Source organism: Canis lupus, chromosome 1 (genome assembly GCF_011100685.1).
Source record: "Canis lupus familiaris isolate Mischka breed German Shepherd chromosome 1, alternate assembly UU_Cfam_GSD_1.0, whole genome shotgun sequence".
Classification (NCBI taxonomy): domain Eukaryota; kingdom Metazoa; phylum Chordata; class Mammalia; order Carnivora; family Canidae; genus Canis; species Canis lupus.
In genome coordinates, this window is record NC_049222.1 from 97,728,938 (window position 1) to 97,748,026 (window position 19,089).

The following is a 19,089-nucleotide window of genomic DNA, read 5'->3' on the forward strand; positions in this document are numbered from 1 at the left end:
AAATGATGCTGCTGGGTCAAAGGGAAGTATGTTTTCCATTTCCATAGATACTTCCAGAGAGTCTTCCAAAAAGTTTTCACCAAATTACCGGAACATGAGGGAGGACCCTCTCTCCTGCTTCCTCACCCAGTTTGACCACTCAGCAGGGTGAAAAATGATCTCCCTGTTTGAAATAAACTCTCTGTTTGGGTTTATTTTAATTGCTCTGATCACTGGTCTTTGCAGAGGTGTGTTGGCCAGCTGTCTTCCTTTGTGGATTTCCTGTTTGTGTTCTTGACTACTGTTTTCTCTTGAGTTGATGGGCTTACTTGATGACCCATAGAAACTCTTAGAGTAGCCTGGTCATTAATTTTTTCCCCTGTTAAATTGACTGCATTTAAAAAAATTGATTGCATTTTTCTTAATCTTTCACTTGCCTTTTCATATTTACATTGCTTGTCTTTTCTTATAAAAATTAACAATTTTTATTGTTGTATTTTTATTTATTGATGTAACAAGTTACATCATGGCCTTTGAGTTTTAGATCTTGTTACAGAAATAGTATTCTGTGGTTTCTTATAATGTTTTTGTGCGTTGGTTCCTTAGCTTTAGCTCTTTAATCCTTTCGGGATATATTTTTGGGGATGGGGTAAGGTGAGCGTGTTGTAGAGGGTGTGTCATTCCTACGCCTTACCCAGCCTTCCTCAGCTGCGTGGGAAGGCTGTCTGGGTGTGGGGCCCGTCAGGTATTCACTTTATTGGCTCTGCCTCTTTTCTTCCCTGATTCCCACAGATGTGTCTGCATTTGTCTTCTCAGCCCCACTGAGATGAGGAAACGGAAGGGACTCCATGAGAGAAAACCTGCTTTTTATTTTTTTCCTTTTGCTTCTTTTCCAGCTTCTATCTTGCTGGGAACTGCACCCCCACCCCAGTCTACACATGCCTTGCATTACAGATGGTGTCTGTTCTCCTTGTAAGGGACAAAGTGTCAGAGATTTCTCTAGAACAGCTCACATCTAAGGAAGAGCCAGGGGAGAATGACTGGAAGCCATCACATGTGTGCTCCTGAGAATCAGGGCTAGACACCTTGGACGCCAGGGCCCTCTGGCTCCAAGGAATAACACTTGGGCCTTCGTCTTTGTTTTAACTGTTCCTGGATGTCTGTGGGGATGCGTGTACCAGACCGACCATCCTTAGTAACAATCCCCAGGACCACAAAGACGAGACTCCCTCCTCTCTTTTCCACGTCTCCGGGATGCTCTGTCTATATCTCTCTTTCTATAAGTTCACCATATTCTGTTCTCACCTCCTGCTGGCTCGAGTTTGACTTTTAACCTTCCCGCAGCCCCAGGGCCTCTTGGCTGGTCCTGCGGCAGCCCCTCTGGGTCCCCAGGCCCGATGTGTGGCATCACCCTTCTCACTGCACGATTATTCACAAGTCAGTAGCACCGGTTCTTTGTTGTTCTCTTCTTCCTCAGAAACTTACTTGTGTTCTTTAGAATCTTCCTGTATGACTCAACCTTGGAATTAATTTTTCAAGTTCTGGGAAAAAATCCTGTTGGGACTTTGGGTGGCATCACAGTAAAATCATAGATTGATTTGGGAGAGAATTGGCATGTGTTTACTATGATATCTTGCAGTCCAGAAATCATGATACATCTTCCCACAGATGGAGGTTTTCTTTTATTTATTCATCCTCCATTAAAGGTTTTCTTTAGTTTGATCTTGCACGTTTTTTAAGCTTAATTCATGTTGTGTTTCCAACAATCGTAAATGAGACAATCACCCCCTTGGAGCCCTGGTTTCTTTCACTGGCCTTTGCCTTGTCAAGAATCTGCTGTCTTGTCAGCCTAGTCTTTGTCACTCCATTTAATGCACATTGTTTTTAACTGGTGTGAAAGCTCTGCCTTTTAATTGGTGAGTTTGATCGATTCACGATTCTTATGATTACTGAGATGTTTGGACCTGTTCCTATTTTTCCTGTCTTTCATTTGTGCACTTCTGGCTTTCCGCTGGACTGCTTTTATTTGCTTCCTCCTCCTGTTCTCTCGCAGTTTGGCAGTCAGGTATCCTATTTTTTTTTTTTTATGGATTTTACAGTTTTTTTTTTACATGTTACATAAATGTACATTGTTTTTGCTGCTGCAGTTATGAGTGCTCAGTGTGCTTCCCCAGCTCTAACCTCTGTTTTATGTCTGCCCCAACCAGCTGAGTTGGGGTCTTCCGAGATTTAGCTCCCTGTCACTGTAAAAAAAAAATTTAACTTATGTGTCAGTAATTATTAAGCATCAGGCGTACCTGTGATTTTTGTTGATTCTTTCCTATTATTTTCCTCCTAGCCCACATCCTCCTGTTTTTTGTATTCATTGTTCTTCTGAAATAATTCTTTCAGGGAGTATCTGTGGGTGGTTAACTTTCTGAGTCCTCGCTTTGTCCTCCCACTTGAATGCCAGTTTGGGTGGATATAAGATTCTTGGCTCGATACTGCTCTTCCTCAGACTTCCGATGGTGGTGTTTGTCTTCTTGTATCGAGTGTGCAAGAGAAGTTGCTCTGTAAGTAACCCATGTCTCTTCCCCTCACAGAACGCTTGCAGGATGCTTCTTTCTGGGTCTTCTTTTTGTCCTGAAACTGAGCTGCCATGTCCACAAGTGGGTCTTTTCATATTTCTTTTGGGAGCCTTGAAAATATAGATACTCCTGTTTCTAATACTGAATACTTTATTTTCTGTGTTCTTGAATATTTCTTCTCCTCTGTTTCTTTCTTTCGTTTTCCTGGAATTCATATGAGGCAGATGCAAGAAGCTTTGGATCCAAACTCCAAGACTTTACAGTTTCTTTTGTATGTCTTCCAACCCCGCTGGGAGGTTTTCTGGGTCCCATTGTCCAGTTTCCATAGTTCTTTGTACATCTCTGGGGCCTATTGATTGAATTTCCTATTTACATCCTAAATCAATAGACTTTCTCTCTGCTGGTGAAAGCCAGATAGACGTGCAATGGAAAAATCAAAATGTCACCCCCAATGGTAACCAAAATTTTTTAAAAATGCCTTGGAATACACTGGAGAAGAAAAGCACAGGATATATGTCATAAAGACCACAAAGTCCTACAAAAAGCAATAAATATCTAAAATGGAGACAATGCTATGATTAGGGATAAAAAAACTTAAGAGCAAATATAAGTTCTTCTTAAGGTAGTATGAACTTTCCATTATAATCTGGTTTTTGAGGGGTGGAGGAACTTCACAACATGATTTTAAAGTTCTTAAGGAAAAATACACACAAGAGATGTGGAATTGACATAGGGAATGTAACAGGATTGAGGTCAGGTAAAGGTCCACACAGAAAATAGAATTTAATACACCGAGAAGTTGGCGCATCACTGCAGGAAGATGTGGATAAATCATTATTAGATCGGTGGTACTGACATAAATAATAGTCAGTCTGGAGGCTGACTTTATTAACTCATGCCATGTTCTGTACAGACAGATGAACTCCAAATACACTAAAAAGCCAAATGAAAAACATTAAATAAAACATGTCGGGATCCCTGGGTGGCTCAGCGGTTCAGTGCCTGCCTTCAGCCCAGGCAGGGTGTGATCCTGGAGACATGGGATCGAGTCCCATGTCGGGCTCCTGCATGGAGCCTGCTTCTCCCTCTGCCTGTGTCTCTGCCTCTCTCTATCTCATGAATAAATAAATAAATAAAATCTTAAAAAAAAAAACAAAAAAGAAAAAAAACAAGAAGTGGGATGCCTGGGAGGCTCAGTCAGTTAAGTGTCCTAGTCTTGGTTTTGGCTCAGGTCATGATCTCTGGGCCATGAGATCGAGCCCAGCACTGGGCTCTGCACCCAGTGGGAGTCTATTAGAGGATTCATTCTCTCCATCTGCCCTTTCCCCCACTCACACGCACACGTGCCCTGTCTCTCTCTCTCAAATAAATAAAATTTAAAAACATAAAGAAGTGAATGCATAGGTAAGTAATAAATAAATATTGTTAAATGCAATTTAGGAGAGAGAGTATCATGACCTTGAGCAACCCAGGACCCTCCAGAGCCACACAGAACATGTGGCAGACATGTGATTACAGGAATTACTACTATATTCCTACAGTAACAACTGTGTCAGGTAAAATGTAGAAACCATCAAAAGAAACATGATTGAACAGGAGATTATCATCCCATTAATCTACAATAAGAAGATAAGGAATATAATAAGAAACTAGGCCAAAGATAACAGCAGTTAGCTAAAAGAAAAGAGTGAAAATGGCCAACACCCATGTGAGAAAAATCACATATCCTTATAGATATCAGGGAAATGCAAATTAAAAAGAAAATGAAGTATTTTTGCCCATGACAGTCAAAGATTCAGAGATCAATGCTATACAGTGTTAAAGGATAGACATAAGCTTGCTTACACGTTGATAGTAAGAGGGCAAATTGCTGCAGACCTTAGGGGCATGATCAAGTCTGTGACATCACACTCACCTTGCACTTACGTGTGGCAGTGGTGGTAATTGTACAACTCCTTGGAGTTCATTGTGGTCTTCATGTAACTCTGGGGCAGCAGTGGTGGCTGTAATCCCATAACTCTGAGAGCGGTGGGGGTAATGACACAGCTGCTGCTGGTGGTGGTGCCTACAGAACTCTGAGAAGTTATTTACACACAACTGCAGAGGTGGTGGGGGTAGTTATGTAAGTGTGCTGGTCACGGTGCTCACAGAATTCCGTAGTGTTGGTTGTGGTGCATATGTAGCTGTGTGTGATGTTGGTGGTGTTCATATACTTCTATGACATTGTGGTTTCCACACAACTGTGGTGGTGGTGGAGATATGCCCATTTGCCGTGGTGTTGACATAATCATGTAGTGCAGCGGCAGTATTCCACATAACTCTACAACCCTGGCGGCGGTGGTGTTCACATAATTCTCCTACTGTGGTGGTGCTATCCACATCACTGTGAAGTTTGTGATGGTAGTTGTATAAGCCTGCTGTGGTGGTCATGATATTCCATACCTGCAATGGTGTGGTGATGATGAAATTCAAATGTCACTGGGGTGTTGGTCACAGTAGTCACACAACTCTGTGGTCGTGTTGGTGGTAGTGTTCCCATAATTGCATCGCTGGCTGTCTATTCACATACTCTATGGTCATGGTATCCACAGAGCCCTGTGATGGTGCTGGTGCTTGTGTGCACATAATCTATAGCTGTGGTAGTTGTACTTCCGTGACATTATTGCTGGTGTTGTTCCCATGACTCTTTGAGGTTGGTCGTGGTGTTTATATACCACCATGATGATGGTGGAGGTGGAGTCAAATAACTATGTGACAGTGGTCTTGTATTCACATGACCCTGCAATGTTGGTGGAGGTTGTGTTCACATGGTCTGTGAAGCTCAACCTGTTGTTCCTACCACCCTGCAATATTTGTTTGTCACTGCAGTGGAATAACAGAGGGAAATTGATGGTGCTAGTCATGTATCTTGTGACGGTGGTGATGGTATAATTCGGACAACCCTGTGATCTGGTCATGGTGTCTACACAACTCTATGATGATGGTGGTTTTGGAATTAATGCGTCATTGCAAGGTGGTGGGATTCATGTAAATCTGTGACTTTGGTCAGGAGAGTCACATAACTCTCCTGGTTCATGGTCATGATATTCACAAGGCTCTGTGACAGTGGTGGTGACAGTATTTGCATAACTCTGTGGTGATGGTTATGGTGTTCGTGTGTCTCTGTGATGGCCATGGTGGTGGTATTCTCCTAGATCTGCCATGGTGGTTGTGGTATTCAGATAACTCTGCACAGCAGTAGTGAATAGTCTTCCCGTAACCCAGAAATGGTGGTCATGGTATTCGTACAAATTTTCAGGGCTGGTGTGGCCTCCACATAACCCCGTGTTGGTGGTCATGGTACCCACATAACTGTGAGGCTATTGGTTGTAGTCACATAACTCTGATGTCAGTGACAATATACACAGACTTCTTCAATTACTTTGATCATCTTACCATAAATCTGAGATGTTATTGCTGGTGTGTTCAAATAAGTGCAGTGATGCTTGTGGGTGTATTTATGGTGTTGGTGGTAGTCACATAATTCTACAGTGGTCATGGTACCTATATTATATAACTGCAGTGGTGGTGTGGGGATACATATATTTATGTACAGCCATGCGTGTTATCCATAAAACTCTGTGATGACCGTCATGGCATTTATGTAACTCTGCAGTGTTGGTGGATTTGGTATTCACATAGTTCTGCAACTTTAGTCATGGTAGCACTCAACTGTGAGACTGGATGCGGCATCCAGATAATTCTGCGATAGTTGTCATCATGGTGCTTAAATATCGCTGCAGTGTTGCAGATGGTGTTCACATAACGGTGACAATGTTCATGGTATTCCCATTTCTCTGTGATGGTGATGGTTGTATTCACATAATATAACTTTGGTTGTGGTATTCAATAGCTCTCTGATGGTGGTGGGCATTAATATTCAGGTATCTGTAGCGGTTCTTGTCATAGTCACATGTCTGTGATGGTGGTCATGGGGTACTCCCATAAGTCTGCAGTTGCGGATGTGAAACTGCATCAATGCAGTGGCAGGGGTGACGTATTCACATACCTTTGAAAGGTAGTGGTTTTGGTGTTGACACCATTCTGCCACTTGGGTCATACTGATTATTCCACTCTGTATCATTGCTGGGGGTGGTACTCACATAGCTCAGGACATTGTTGTGTTGTCCCCATGCTGTGACAGTAATGGATGTGGCAATCCCATAACTCTGCTAAGTGAGTTGTGGTCCTCACATATCTGAGTGACAGTGGTTGTTGTATTCATATACCCCTGCCATGGTGGTGATGGCGCCCACACAACTGTAATAGCAGTGGTGGTGCTCCCACACTCTGCACTGTTGTTCTTACTTCTCATATAACTTGTGGCATCATTGTGGTACTCACGGAGCTCTGGGATGGTGGATGTGGTATTCATGTAACTCTGTAACTTTGGTGGTGCTAGGAGTCATATAGTCCTGCGGTGCTCATCCTGATATACACATAAGTCTATGACGTTGGTCATTGTAATCATGAGACTCTGCGGTGTTGGGGGTCATCTGATTTGTGTACCTCTGTGATGTTGTTCATCGTAACTCTATGACTGGGGTGGTGGTGGTATTCCAAGAACTGTGAGATGTGGCGGTGATGTTGGTATCACATAACTGCACATTGGTTGGAGCAATAGTCACATTTTATGGGTATAGAGGCTTAGGTTCAGAGAATTTTAAAGTTTTGCTTAAAGTTACATAACAAGATATGACAGAGTCAGGCTCCAATTCAGGTTTTCTGAATAATTCAAATGCAGTCTTTTCTGTACTACAGCATGAGGTCTCTTCCTGCAAAGTCTAAATTTAAAGGCATTTGTATAAAACATCTGTCCTTCAAACTCCTAAGGGCTTTGGAACACAAATATTGTATCTCTACTATTTTAGTTGTTTATCTACAGCTTTCGTTATGTCCATATATTTACATACGCACACACACTTACATGTGTGAAACTGATTAAAAATTTAGCTACAAATTTAGATGTGTAAATTGAAACTTCTGAAAGTTTGTGTTACATAATGCAGAAGAGGGCTTTCTGGTAAACCAAAATAAAGCAACTATGAGGGTAATGTATATAGAGTTTGTTGACAGAATCCGAAATATATTTATTAAGTAATGAAGTTTAATATTGTTCAAAATGTTGGTATTATAGTGTTTTAATTCTTTCTTTAGAAATTATAAACTTCTAGACTCTTGTAAAGGACTAGAAATACGATGTTGGGGTCTGTGTGGTGGTTACACACAGGTACATGTTTAAGTAATACTTGAATTATGCCCTTAAAATTTCTGCCTTTTGTGCGATATGTTATACCTCAACAAAAGTCTTCGAAAATGTACTATTAAATAAAATGCAAATACTCATGGATCTCAGAAGAGTCAAGTCTAGTGCCAGCATAGACACTGGGGAATACTTTCTCACAGGTGTGAGTTATTGCTTTATAGAAAGAAAACGAAGCTTCATGATGTATGTGAAGTTAAAATGTGATTTAAGAAACATGTGTGGCTTCCAGGTTCACCCTTGATGCAGTTAGGAATTATCTCTTCATTTCGGTCTCCCGGACTCATGATTTGCGTTTCTTTCCCCTTGCAGTACTTGGGGTGCATTGAAGTTCTCCGCTCAATGAGGTCTCTTGACTTCAGTACAAGAACACAGATTACCAGGTAAGCCCTCCTGAACATGGACTCCTGTGACTTTACTTTGGAAAGAAATGATTTCAGGGTTAGTAGCCTGGAAATTTCCAGTGTATTCAGAATTTCCACCTGTTCATCCACGTTTGTGACGTGCGTCTCTGACACAAGAACCTTGGAGATGCTCCTTGCTTCCGAGCTCTCTTTATAATGAAGCTACAGACACGTGCAGTGCTTATGATTGTTTCTTTATATGTGAAGCTCTAATACCAGATTGATATTTTCAAATGCACTAAACTGTGTTATTTATTTTTAAAGAGAAAATGAAGGTATCAGGAGAGAATTTGCAACTGTATACACAGAGAATAAAATGCATGATTGCAATCATAAGTGATTGCAGGCAGAAATATTCATGGTGGTAGTATTTTAGGAAGCAATAAATTCTTTAAGAGGTCAGTGATTTTGAGCAGGTGTGAATTTATCCTCCATCATCAACTAGATTCTAAACTCCTTGAGGGCCAGTTCTGTAGTTAAGCATTGTTTTTATTTATTTTTTATTTTTTTTAATTTTTATTTATTTGTGATAGTCACAGAGAGAGAGAGAGAGAATGAGGCAGAGACACAGGCAGAGGGAGAAGCAGGCTCCATGCACCGGGAGCCTGACGTGGGACTCGATCCCGGGTCTCCAGGATCGCGCCCTGGGCCAAAGGCAGGCGCCAAACCACTGCGCCACCCAGGGATCCCTAAGCATTGTTTTTAAATAAAATTATAGCCCTTTAGAGCTTACAACTTTAGAAAAATGCCATTTTCAGGTCACTTGGAAGAAGAGGACTGGAAAGCCAGGAGGGGGTCATGAAATAGCTCAATTCTGTGAGCCATGAGCTTAGCCTGCTTTGGCATTTGTAGACTTATTTGGTCTAAATGGTAACCTCAGAAAATGCCTCATACTTATGGCATTCAAATCAGTCTATGTATGTCTTCGGGTTAGCAAGCCAATGTCTAATGATCGAACTTTAGAGAGCAATTATTTGTAGTAATTAGCTGCTAAGTGTACACACTTTAATTGTGGTAAACACTGCACTGATATGTCTTCCTCACTGAAGAAATCTCTGTTCAAAAGAAACGATATTTCTCTTCCCTCTGAAGCCACTCCAGGCACACATGGTCGGAACGCATCAACTTTACAATCTGCACTAAGGGGAGAATCCATCTAAATCAGTTTGAACAAAATGGTTAACAGAAGTTTCCAAGGCAAGGGAATGGTATTCTGAACCAAGAGCATTCCAAAGAAAAGTGGGAAGGTTTATGTAGCCGGATGGTCCTACGCATCAAGTGGCAGGTGCAGGGTGGCGGCGGTGGGCGGAGCGCTGTGCCCCGTGTCTGGGGATACAGGCATCATGTGACTGTGCTCCTTCTCCTGTGTAGTGGTGGTTTCATTAGAGAGAATTGTCTGTCGTTTCTGCTCAATTCTCTTAGTAGATCTGATACTTCCAAGATGGTTTCACTTTAATTCTCCTGATGTATTTATTGAACATTTAAGGACAGATGTGTACATGCTACATGCTGGCCCTTGTGGGCTGTCCTGCTTGGCCGGGTCCCGGTTGTGGGGACATAGATACATACACAAATGACAGAAGAGTGCATGGGGGGGCACATGCCTGGGGAGCATTGGCAGGAGGGGCCTGCCAACAATCCCGATGCTCCCTTGATCAGGCTCCTGGCACTCTTGGGGGCAGATGTAGTGATAGCATCATAGAAGGAAGCTGTGGGTCAGACGCTGGTGGATTTGCAGGTCCCTGTGTCCATTGCGTCATGGACTCAAGTGCCGTTCTTGGACTCGCGAATTTTGGTGTTGAGTTCCGGCTATATTAGGCTTTTTGAAAATTCTGTGTGCTTGTCTCTGCCATATGCTTTCTTTCTCTTGCCTTGTTTTTATATCACATGGCACAGTCCTTATTTTCCATTATAGCTGGAGACCACTCATAGGAAACAATTGGACAAATTGATGTCAGAAAGAAGCCTTTGCTCCCAGAGGAAGAGAGCCCAGCAAGGTCCTGTGGGTGGGGCGCCCGCTGGAGCTGCTGAAGCCCTTCTGGTCTCTGAGTGCTGACCAGGCCTGGGCAGTACTTTCCCACTATGGCTTATTCTTTGTACTGAAGGTCGCCGGGAAATGTGATGTTGTGATTGGGTTATATTAAACAGGCTCTGGGAAGACGTGTTTCCAAAGGCTCCCCAACTATACCTTTCATAAAAATATACATATTTCCATAAGCAAATGACCAGCCCCTACTCATCCGTTAGGCTGTTTCAAGTTTTGGATGTAAGTATCTTTCGGAGGCTCTGGCAGCCCAACCATGTGTCTTCTTATTGGGGTCAATTTAGTGTCATCCTGTTCTGGGTTTGAGCTTAGGCTGATTGTCATGCCTTCCGTAGAGCCCCCTATGGGTTACCGATCTCTTCCTAGTGGATAAATTCTACAACTACCCGGAAGCTGCTGGTGACTATATACTCAGTTGTGGTGATGGCAGTTAACCACCTGTACCCCTAACGCTTCGGGCAGAGCAGCTTGGGGGCCACCCCCCCCACCCCAGCACAGGGCAGGCATCTTCCACTCTCACAGGCTCCCATGATCAGAGCTCCCATTCCCGGGGCCTCGGGCGTGCTCGCTATTCTGTCCTAACAGAGACAGGGACATCCCTGGATATGGGGTCCTGCTCTGTCTTTTCCCACCTGTGAAAGTTTGGCCTCAGCTTGCACACCTATTAACGGAATGCAAAAATAATGCTCACCTCAGTGGTTGTTGTGGGAAATCTGATGCTCACAGGGCAGCACCTGCAAAGTGTGCATCACAGCCCTTGAGGGGCATCAGGGAGGGTCTCCAGTTGGCATTGCTTGGTGAGATGGGTAGGAGGCTGGGGGGGGGCATCCCAAACAGGGAGGACCCAGCTCTCCAGCCGGGCATCCATCAGAGACCTCTGCTTTCATCTGCACTAGGCTGCTGGGTTTCCAGATGAGGTTACAGTGGCCAACAGTGCTGTTCCCACTGCTCCCGAGAGTGGCCTGCCTGGCCTGAGCCTGGGTGTCAGACGACTGCCCAAGTGGATCACACCGTGCACCTCTCTCCAGACAGCTCTCCTCTGTTACAGGGGGTGGGGCTGGGGGCTGATCCATGTTATGGAGGGACGAGCCACATCAGACAGGAGGCCATGGGAGAGAATGTGCTCTCTGCCCATCAGGCCTGCCCTGCGCACTGATGAGCAGCTCTGTGTGTGCCTTTGTTTCCTGGACCAGCACTGTCTTTCCTTCTTCCCTCTGATGACCTCATCTGCTCATTTTTATGTTATTTATTGTGTTAAATTTAATCTATTATTGGAAGCCATCTTAAGCCATTTTTAGGACATAAAAGGCTATAAATATATACACAGTTAAGCCCAGAGTCCTCAGTGAGGTGGCCCTTCTCCAGCCACAAGTGCAAACATCTGACGTGTGTTGTTGGCTCTCAGCGGCTCCAGCTGACCTCCTGCACTGCCTGGACGCGCCAGATGATGGTCACGAACACATGCAGACTCCGCTGTGCATCTGAGCTTTGGTGGATGCTCTACACATTGTCCAGGTCCTAAAATAAACTCATTCTTCCAAATTGTAGAGACTCAATGACAGAATCTAGTTTTGTTTTTGTTTCTTTTATTTTAGAAACTGTTGTAGCTTCAGTAGGCCCCAAAACCCTGGTTAGGCCCAGACCTTCTCCGGCACTGCTGCATGGATGTGAGCTGCTCCCTAGCTTTCTGCCCAGGGCACAGCCATGGGGGCTCGGGAGACATTCCTAGGGGATGCAGTCTGTCAAGGTTGGGGGTAGGGTTAGAGTTAGGGTCCCTTGCTGCCTGGCTGCGTCCCCCTCACATCCTAAGCTCCGGCAGAGGGTGGTTGGCCTGCAGCAGGAATGTTGCAACATTGCCATCTTTTCTGCTTGATGTCTCAGACCTGGACTGTGGTCAGAAGGTATGACCATGTGGATTTGGTCTGAACATGCTGGTAAGTCAGTTGGTGGTTTGAGTTATGACAGAGTGGAGAGCATGCCCAAGGCCCCGGGAATGGGCACTCTGATCATGGGGGCTTGTGAGAGTGGAGGACGCCCACCCTATGCTGGGGTGGAGGATGCCCATCGACAGCCCAGAAGGGAAGCCAGATGCCCACAGTGTGGCCTCGAGACTCTGTCCACCCCCTTTCTCTGAGTTGACCCAGGAGGCCAGGCAATGCTGGCTTCTCCAGGCACTTCTGGCTCTGGCATTCTCTGCATGCCCTCAGACGACAAGTCCAAGGTAAAAACTCCCCCGTGCGGCCCGTCATCTGTGTGCATTTCCTCTGGTGTACATGAGGGCCTTCCTGAGACTATGCACCCTGGTCAGACTCCTGCAAGCAAGGGGCCCCTCCACTCATGCCTCTCATCCCTGAGTGCATCCCATCACTCTTCCCATAGGGCTGTGTGGCTTGGCCATGTCTTCAGAAGCTTGTTCGGGTTGGAGCAAGCATACTGTGCACTGTGGAACAAGGCTGCCCCTGCTAACAAGATGTCAGGCCCTGAGCAGATGCCAGGGCTGGAGATGGACTCAGAGAAAGGTACTGGGCGTCTGGCCACTGGGGGAGCTGCCTGTGGCCCAGGAAATGAGGTGAGGCTCTTATGGCACCTCCCCGCCCGGTAGGATGCCTGAGGCCCCAGGGCAGTGGGGTCTGGGCATCTGCGTGGGCCTGAGGACAGTGGTGTAATTCAGAAGGTCTCAATTTGAAAACCCACCAGATCCATGGTGTTAAGAGGTGTGATTTAGCACGTGGCTTTCCTCGGGCGCCCCGGGGCTGTGGGATCCTCCCAGTCAGAGTGCTGGGTTCTCCCGGGCTCCTGTCTCCCTGCAGGAGACACGGCCCAAGTGTCGCCTTGAGTTCAGCGTGCCAGAGAGGAGCAGATCTGCAAGGATCTTCCCCGGGGCAGGTTGACTGTCAGAAATAGAAAGGCGACGGCGGGTGTGAACAGTCAGCCCACCCGTCCCCGCGCACTCAGGGAACGCGGAGCGGCTCCCTGCTGACTCGCCTCACTACTTCATTCTAAATTCCCTTGTTCCCCACACGCGTCACAGCCGCGCCTTGGGCAGCCCTGTCCCCGAGGGGCAAGGCCCGGCAAGGAGGGAGGCAGTGTTTTCCCGGTTAGAGGTCTCTTTGCCAAGCACATCGGGTCCTGGAGTAAAGCCGAGTTCTGCGTCACCCCGCCGGCCCTGGGATAACCGTGTGCCCGTGTCTCCACCATCGGCATCTGTGTGCGAGAACATACTGCGCGCAGGTGCCTAGTGGGCCACGCCCTGGGAGAGGCCCAGGGTCACGGTTGGATGGATGTTCAGGGCAAACAGGCACGAGTACCACAGAAACTCGGGGGAGCGTCCCCAGGGCCTGAGCAAGTCCGGGGAGGCTTCCTGGAGAAGGGAGCATTTAAGCCCGTAGATTCTTCCCTTAACTACATGGCAGATCCAAGGGAAGCATAGGATTGAGGCCGCTGCCTTCACAGGGCTGGGCTCTGCAGCCAGACCGTGGAGTGTCTGGGATGTGGGCGGTGAGCCCTGAAAACCCTTCAGCCAGCCCCACGGGAGGTTCTGTCCGTGTGCCTCTGCAGTGATTCCAGCGTGTGATGCACACGTGGAGAGGGAGCACGGGGCCGTCTGCACCCATCTGAGGTCCTGCCTGGAGCTGCCCGAGGATGCCAGGAGGGCCCTGGGCCAAAGGGATGTGGGGTCAGCTTTCCTACAGGCCTCATTCGTGTGTTCAGTCTCTGCGTCCCTAACACTAAATGATTCACTCACTTGGTGAGTGTTAAATGAGACACTATTTCTGGGAACATCTGGTATAGGCCATGCACAGTCAAGCTGCCGAAGACTGTTCCCTTGGCCAGCCCTGTTCACACGCATGCCTTCTTCTGTGCCTTGAGTGGACCCTGACACTCACTGTGAGGCATCATTAGGGGGGTGTCATAGGGAGACCGGGTAGGAACTGGGAGGGGGTCCCTGCCAGAACCCATCGCTGGCTGGCTTCATTCTCCCACGGAGGGAGGGGGACGCTACTGGCACATCTGCCCACCGACTACCTTGTGCTAAGTTACTTTAAATGGACTATTGTCCTGGGCTGAGGACAGAGGTCCATGGCTTGGGGGCACCCAGGCCGGGCTGACGATGCCACAGGAGCCCCGATCACGGCAGTCTGTGTGAGGCTTGGGCCTTGGAGGCAGCAGGATGGGGTCCCAGGCACCACCCTGCGCCCCATAGTGGGATCCTGACCCTTCCTTGCAGAACCCCACATACATGGGATGAGGCTCCTGACCCAGTGGGTGCATCAGGGGTCCCCTGGGCACCAGCTGAGCACTACTCATGTACTTGCTATCTCTCTGGGCCCAGGGTCCTCACCTGTGGGAGGGGTTGGGACCGTTTGGCACGCAGGCCATGTCCAACACTCCCCAACAGGTCCGGGCCATGCGTTGTTTTGCTGTTCACGCTCTCCAATTTCCTGTGTGATATTAACACTGATAATATAATCATTGTAATTATAATTGATATAATGATTCATCTGTAATATGATTTGCTGGTTGATATTACTAATCCTCAATACCGGCTCAATCCAGGGTATTTTTTTCTAGCTGAGGAGAAAGATCGTAAGTTACCGAAAAGGGTAAAATATTTAGTAATGTGGCTTCATTTTCACGCGAGGCAATATTGTCTAGTATTTCACTCTGTGTCCCTCCTTTGCTGGTTGCTAATAATAATTGATGATAATACTGATCATGGCTCTCATACTGAATACTTTCTGCATCCCGGACCTTGTACTGAGCGTGTCATTCATTCGTTCAACAAATGTGTGGACCACATGCCACATCCGGGTGCTGTTGGGATATTGAGAATCAGGCACGGGAGGAGAGCTCGCCTCCTCTTGTGGGGCGGCGGGGAGGTGGGTTGGAGAATAAACACACGCACGAGAGCACGACTTGAAGCAAACCATACGATCTTGCCGTTTTTGTCGATGAAGAAGGTGACCATGGTCAGACGTCTGCGGGTGATCTCAGAGAGTGGCGTCTGCTTGCAGGGCTCTTCCCAGGAGCCCCGGGGTGGGCTGTGTGCCTCCCACACATGAGGAGGAGGGATGGGAAAGGTTGCGCGGCTGGCACCAGACATCGTGCCCTCTGCAGGTCTGTGGCCCCATCGAGGGACGAGGGACAGGGACAGTGTGCCTTCGGGAAGCACACACCGGGCAAGCCCCCGAGGTGCCGCCAGTTGTGATCGCCCTTCCTTGCTGCCGTGGGATGATGGCCCGAGCAGGCCCAGGGGCCTGGAGCCAGAGCGCAGGGTCCTCGTGAGGCCCTCACAGTCCGCGGGCACAGGAGTCAGTTTGGGACTGACCCTTCTGACCTGTGGACTGTTCTTCCTCAGCTCATCCTGGGGCTGCTCATCCTGTGCTTCAGCTGCCCCATTAAATGTCTCCAAATAATAGGAGGAAATGTGGTAAAAATGTTCTTAACAAAAAATTCCTTGTGTATGGTTTAGAGAGAATGAGACCCTCACCTCCTCAGCTAGCTCGAGGGGAGTGGGGTGCCATGACGTGGGACAAGGTGGGATGGGGTGCAGGGACGGAGGAGGTGAGGACGGGCGGGTGGGTGGGTGGGCTGGGGTGAGCTGGGTGGGACGGACGAGAGTCACGCCATCCTGTGTCCTAGAGGTCCCAGGCCAGGTATCTTCCTCCCCTGAGCACCTGAGCAAGCCGGTCTGGTTCTTGTTTTCGCCCCGCCCTGGACAGTCCAGACATACGTCTACTTCCATGTGTCCCCTTTCCTCTCATGGGCTGGTTAACAGCGGGTCAGGACAGACCTTGCCATTATAGTTCTGGTCAGCGGGTCGCAGAGCATGGGGACACGTCATGCAGCTGTCTCTGCCGCTGAGGGCGGTCACTGCCCGCGGGTGTGAGAACGTCCAGCCAGGGTCCCGGCTCCTGGCCGGCAGTGTCGGGGTCAGCTGGGCTGCCATAGGGCCGCACTCGCAGGATGTGTGGCCAGGAAGGGCAGGTGGCCAGGGTGAGCCCAGGTGTCCCTGCAATGCAGAGAAAGGGTTAGACACCACCACGGTGTCTATGAGTTTTAGCAAAGCAGATTGAGGACTTTGCAGAGCCTCCCGTTCAAGCCTCGGGATTTGTCTGTTAGTTTACTTCTTTGGCAGCCATTAGCTGGCTCCTGAAGGAACTTTCTCCTGGTAGATGTGTTGCACTTCACATGCTGAGGACTCGGGAACTTTCTTAATTGCCAGGATACCCTCCTGTGGGATTCTCCCGTGGTGGGTCGGGGTAAGACTCGGGGGCACGTGACCTTGCTAAGATCTCTGGATGAAGGCAGCAGGCATAGAGGACTTTTGTGTTTTCTCTACCATGTTGCACCAGAAGGAGAGGACCCCCCCACCCAACCTGGGCTTCCCTGGAGTCTGGATTCCTTTCAGAACCCGGCAGGCTGGGCAGAGGGGCTGCAGGGATGGTCTCCCCCCAGGGCGAGGGCTCCAGAGATGTGATGCACACGCACGGATCATGTTATTTTCTAGAGCATTGATTCTCAAACTCGGGCATACATTGAAATCACGTGGATAGCTTGTTATAGCAGATGGCCGGGCCCCGCCCTCAGAGTTTCCGATTCAGTGGGTCTGGAATGGGGGCCGAGAATTTGCATTCGCAACAAGTCGTCAGGGGATGCTGCTGCTCCCGGCCCAGGTACCACCCTTGAAGAAGCAATACTTCAGAGTTCTATCTTTAACTTCTGAACCATTTGCAACTCCCATCTATGAAACCACAGCTTTGAAAATGAGTCCATTTACTTTTTTTCAAGTGATCCCACTCATCCAGAAATTTTAAAAATGGAGAGCATAGTTGACTTGGTGGCTTAGCATGGTTTAAATAGAATCCATGAGATGAGTATATGGCATTCACTCCATACTCTCCTTAAGGACCATCTGGCGTGGTGTATATTTATAATCCTCATGCCAGAAGCACATTTGTGTCAGGATGTACCTCTCTGATTGCTCCTTTTCTGTCTCTTTCTCTGAGTTCACTTGCCCCCCAAATATATCCTTCCATGAAGATCTCCTTGCCCTTTCAGAGAACAGTCTACTGTTACAGGTTCTGGAGTCAGAGGATCTGGGCTTCTCTGTGTGCTGGACCACTTTCCAGCTGTGTGACCATGCATGTCTGCTTCTCCATCTTTAAAATGGGGGTCATTCTGGTATCTCCATAGGGTTGAGAAGTTGTTGAATTAATATCTGAAAAGCAGTTAACATACTGTCTAGTACACAGAAGAGCTCAAGACGTGCTCGCGGATATTGATATTTTCATGTTCATGGTATTCTGTCCAGGTTGACCATCTCATTGCTTTAAGTAATACTCCAGGTGCATAAGCCACGAATCTGTGTCCGCACCTCTGAATATTCTGAGTCCTGGACTGATAGTGGTCAAATAGACCTGTGTCTTCCTGGACACAGCTACTCAGTCAGTTGCCAGGTCCCGAGCGTCGTATCTCTGCCTCCTGTTCTCATATCCCAGCACCTCACCTCCAGGACCACTGTTGGGCCCAGCTCATGTCTACCAGAGTGCTGGGAGTTGTAACGATAGCCCACGCCTTCTCCCAGAGAAGAAACAAGGACTGTCCTACCTTATCTTTCTCCCTTGTTCAAACACTCGTGCTTGTGGGTTCTCCTTGGGCAGCCTCCCTAGTACTTTGCTTCCTTCTGCTCTCTTCTCCAATTCCCTGGGCACCTGCTCATGGGTCAGTGCCTGAGACATACTACTCCCCATTAACTTTCATTGTTTATCCATTACTTGCAGGACACAATGATAAATTCTTAATTTAGCAGCCAGTGTTCTGTTTGACCTGCCCCAGCTACCTTTCCAAATATATTTCTCATGATGCCCCAATTTGCACAACCTCACTGACCTGTATACCTCCCATTCTCCTGGTCCATGCCGCATGCCTCAAGGCCAAACATTCAGCAACAGAATTATCCACTTTTGTCCTGAGCTATAAGACCACATTGTTTGAATTGCTCTTACCTCATTGGGTATTGTATTAGACTTCTGAAGACATAGACCATATTTCATCTACTCTAAAATACCATTTCCTGTAAAAAAAAAAAAAAAACACCTCATTATTTTATAACCACTAAAGGAAACGCACAGTCTATTGAAATATGACACATGGGCAGCCTGGGTAGCTCAGCGGTTTAGCGCCGCCTTCAGCCCAGGGCATGATCCTGGAGACCCAGGATCAAGTCCCGTGTTGGCTCCCTGCATGGAGCCTGCTTCTCCCTCTGCCTGTGTCTCTGCCTCTCTCTCCCTCTCTCTCTCTCTCTCTGTCTCTGTCTCTCATGAATAAATAAACAAAATCTTTAAAAAAAAAGAAATATGACACAATGCTTTCATATCACTTAGAATATATACATATACATATATGTGTGTGTGTATATATATATATATATATGTAACTATTTTGGATTTTTGAAAGAACAGAGTTATATCATTAGAACTCTTGTAATCTGTTAAAAGAAAAACATAAGCAATATGAAAAAGGTCTCCCTAAAACTCTTTTCCTTTTCACATTCTGAATATAGTAAAGAATGTGAATTGGAAAAGAGTCAAGAAATATTTCTTGACTCAGAATCATTGCTTTGTTTTCTCTAAATTTTATTGTTCCACTTCAAGAGCTTTGGAAATCAATGAAATTGGAATCAGAAAAAGAATAGAGAAAATTTTCAAAACCAAAAGATGGTTTTAAAAAAAAACACTAACATTGATAAACTATTAGCTCAGTCATGGAAAGGGAGAAAATTTATATCAC

General features: G+C 46.9%; 1 protein-coding gene across 1 annotated transcript in view; it reads left to right on the plus strand.

The window, feature by feature from the left end:
* SHC3 (SHC adaptor protein 3) overlaps positions 1-19,089 on the plus strand; it is a 108,734-nt gene that overhangs the window by 18,563 nt on the left and 71,082 nt on the right. The window contains exon 2 of the mRNA XM_038527325.1: positions 8,161-8,231. Coding sequence (XP_038383253.1) covers positions 8,161-8,231 — 71 coding nt within the window. The remainder of the gene's footprint in view (positions 1-8,160; positions 8,232-19,089) is intronic.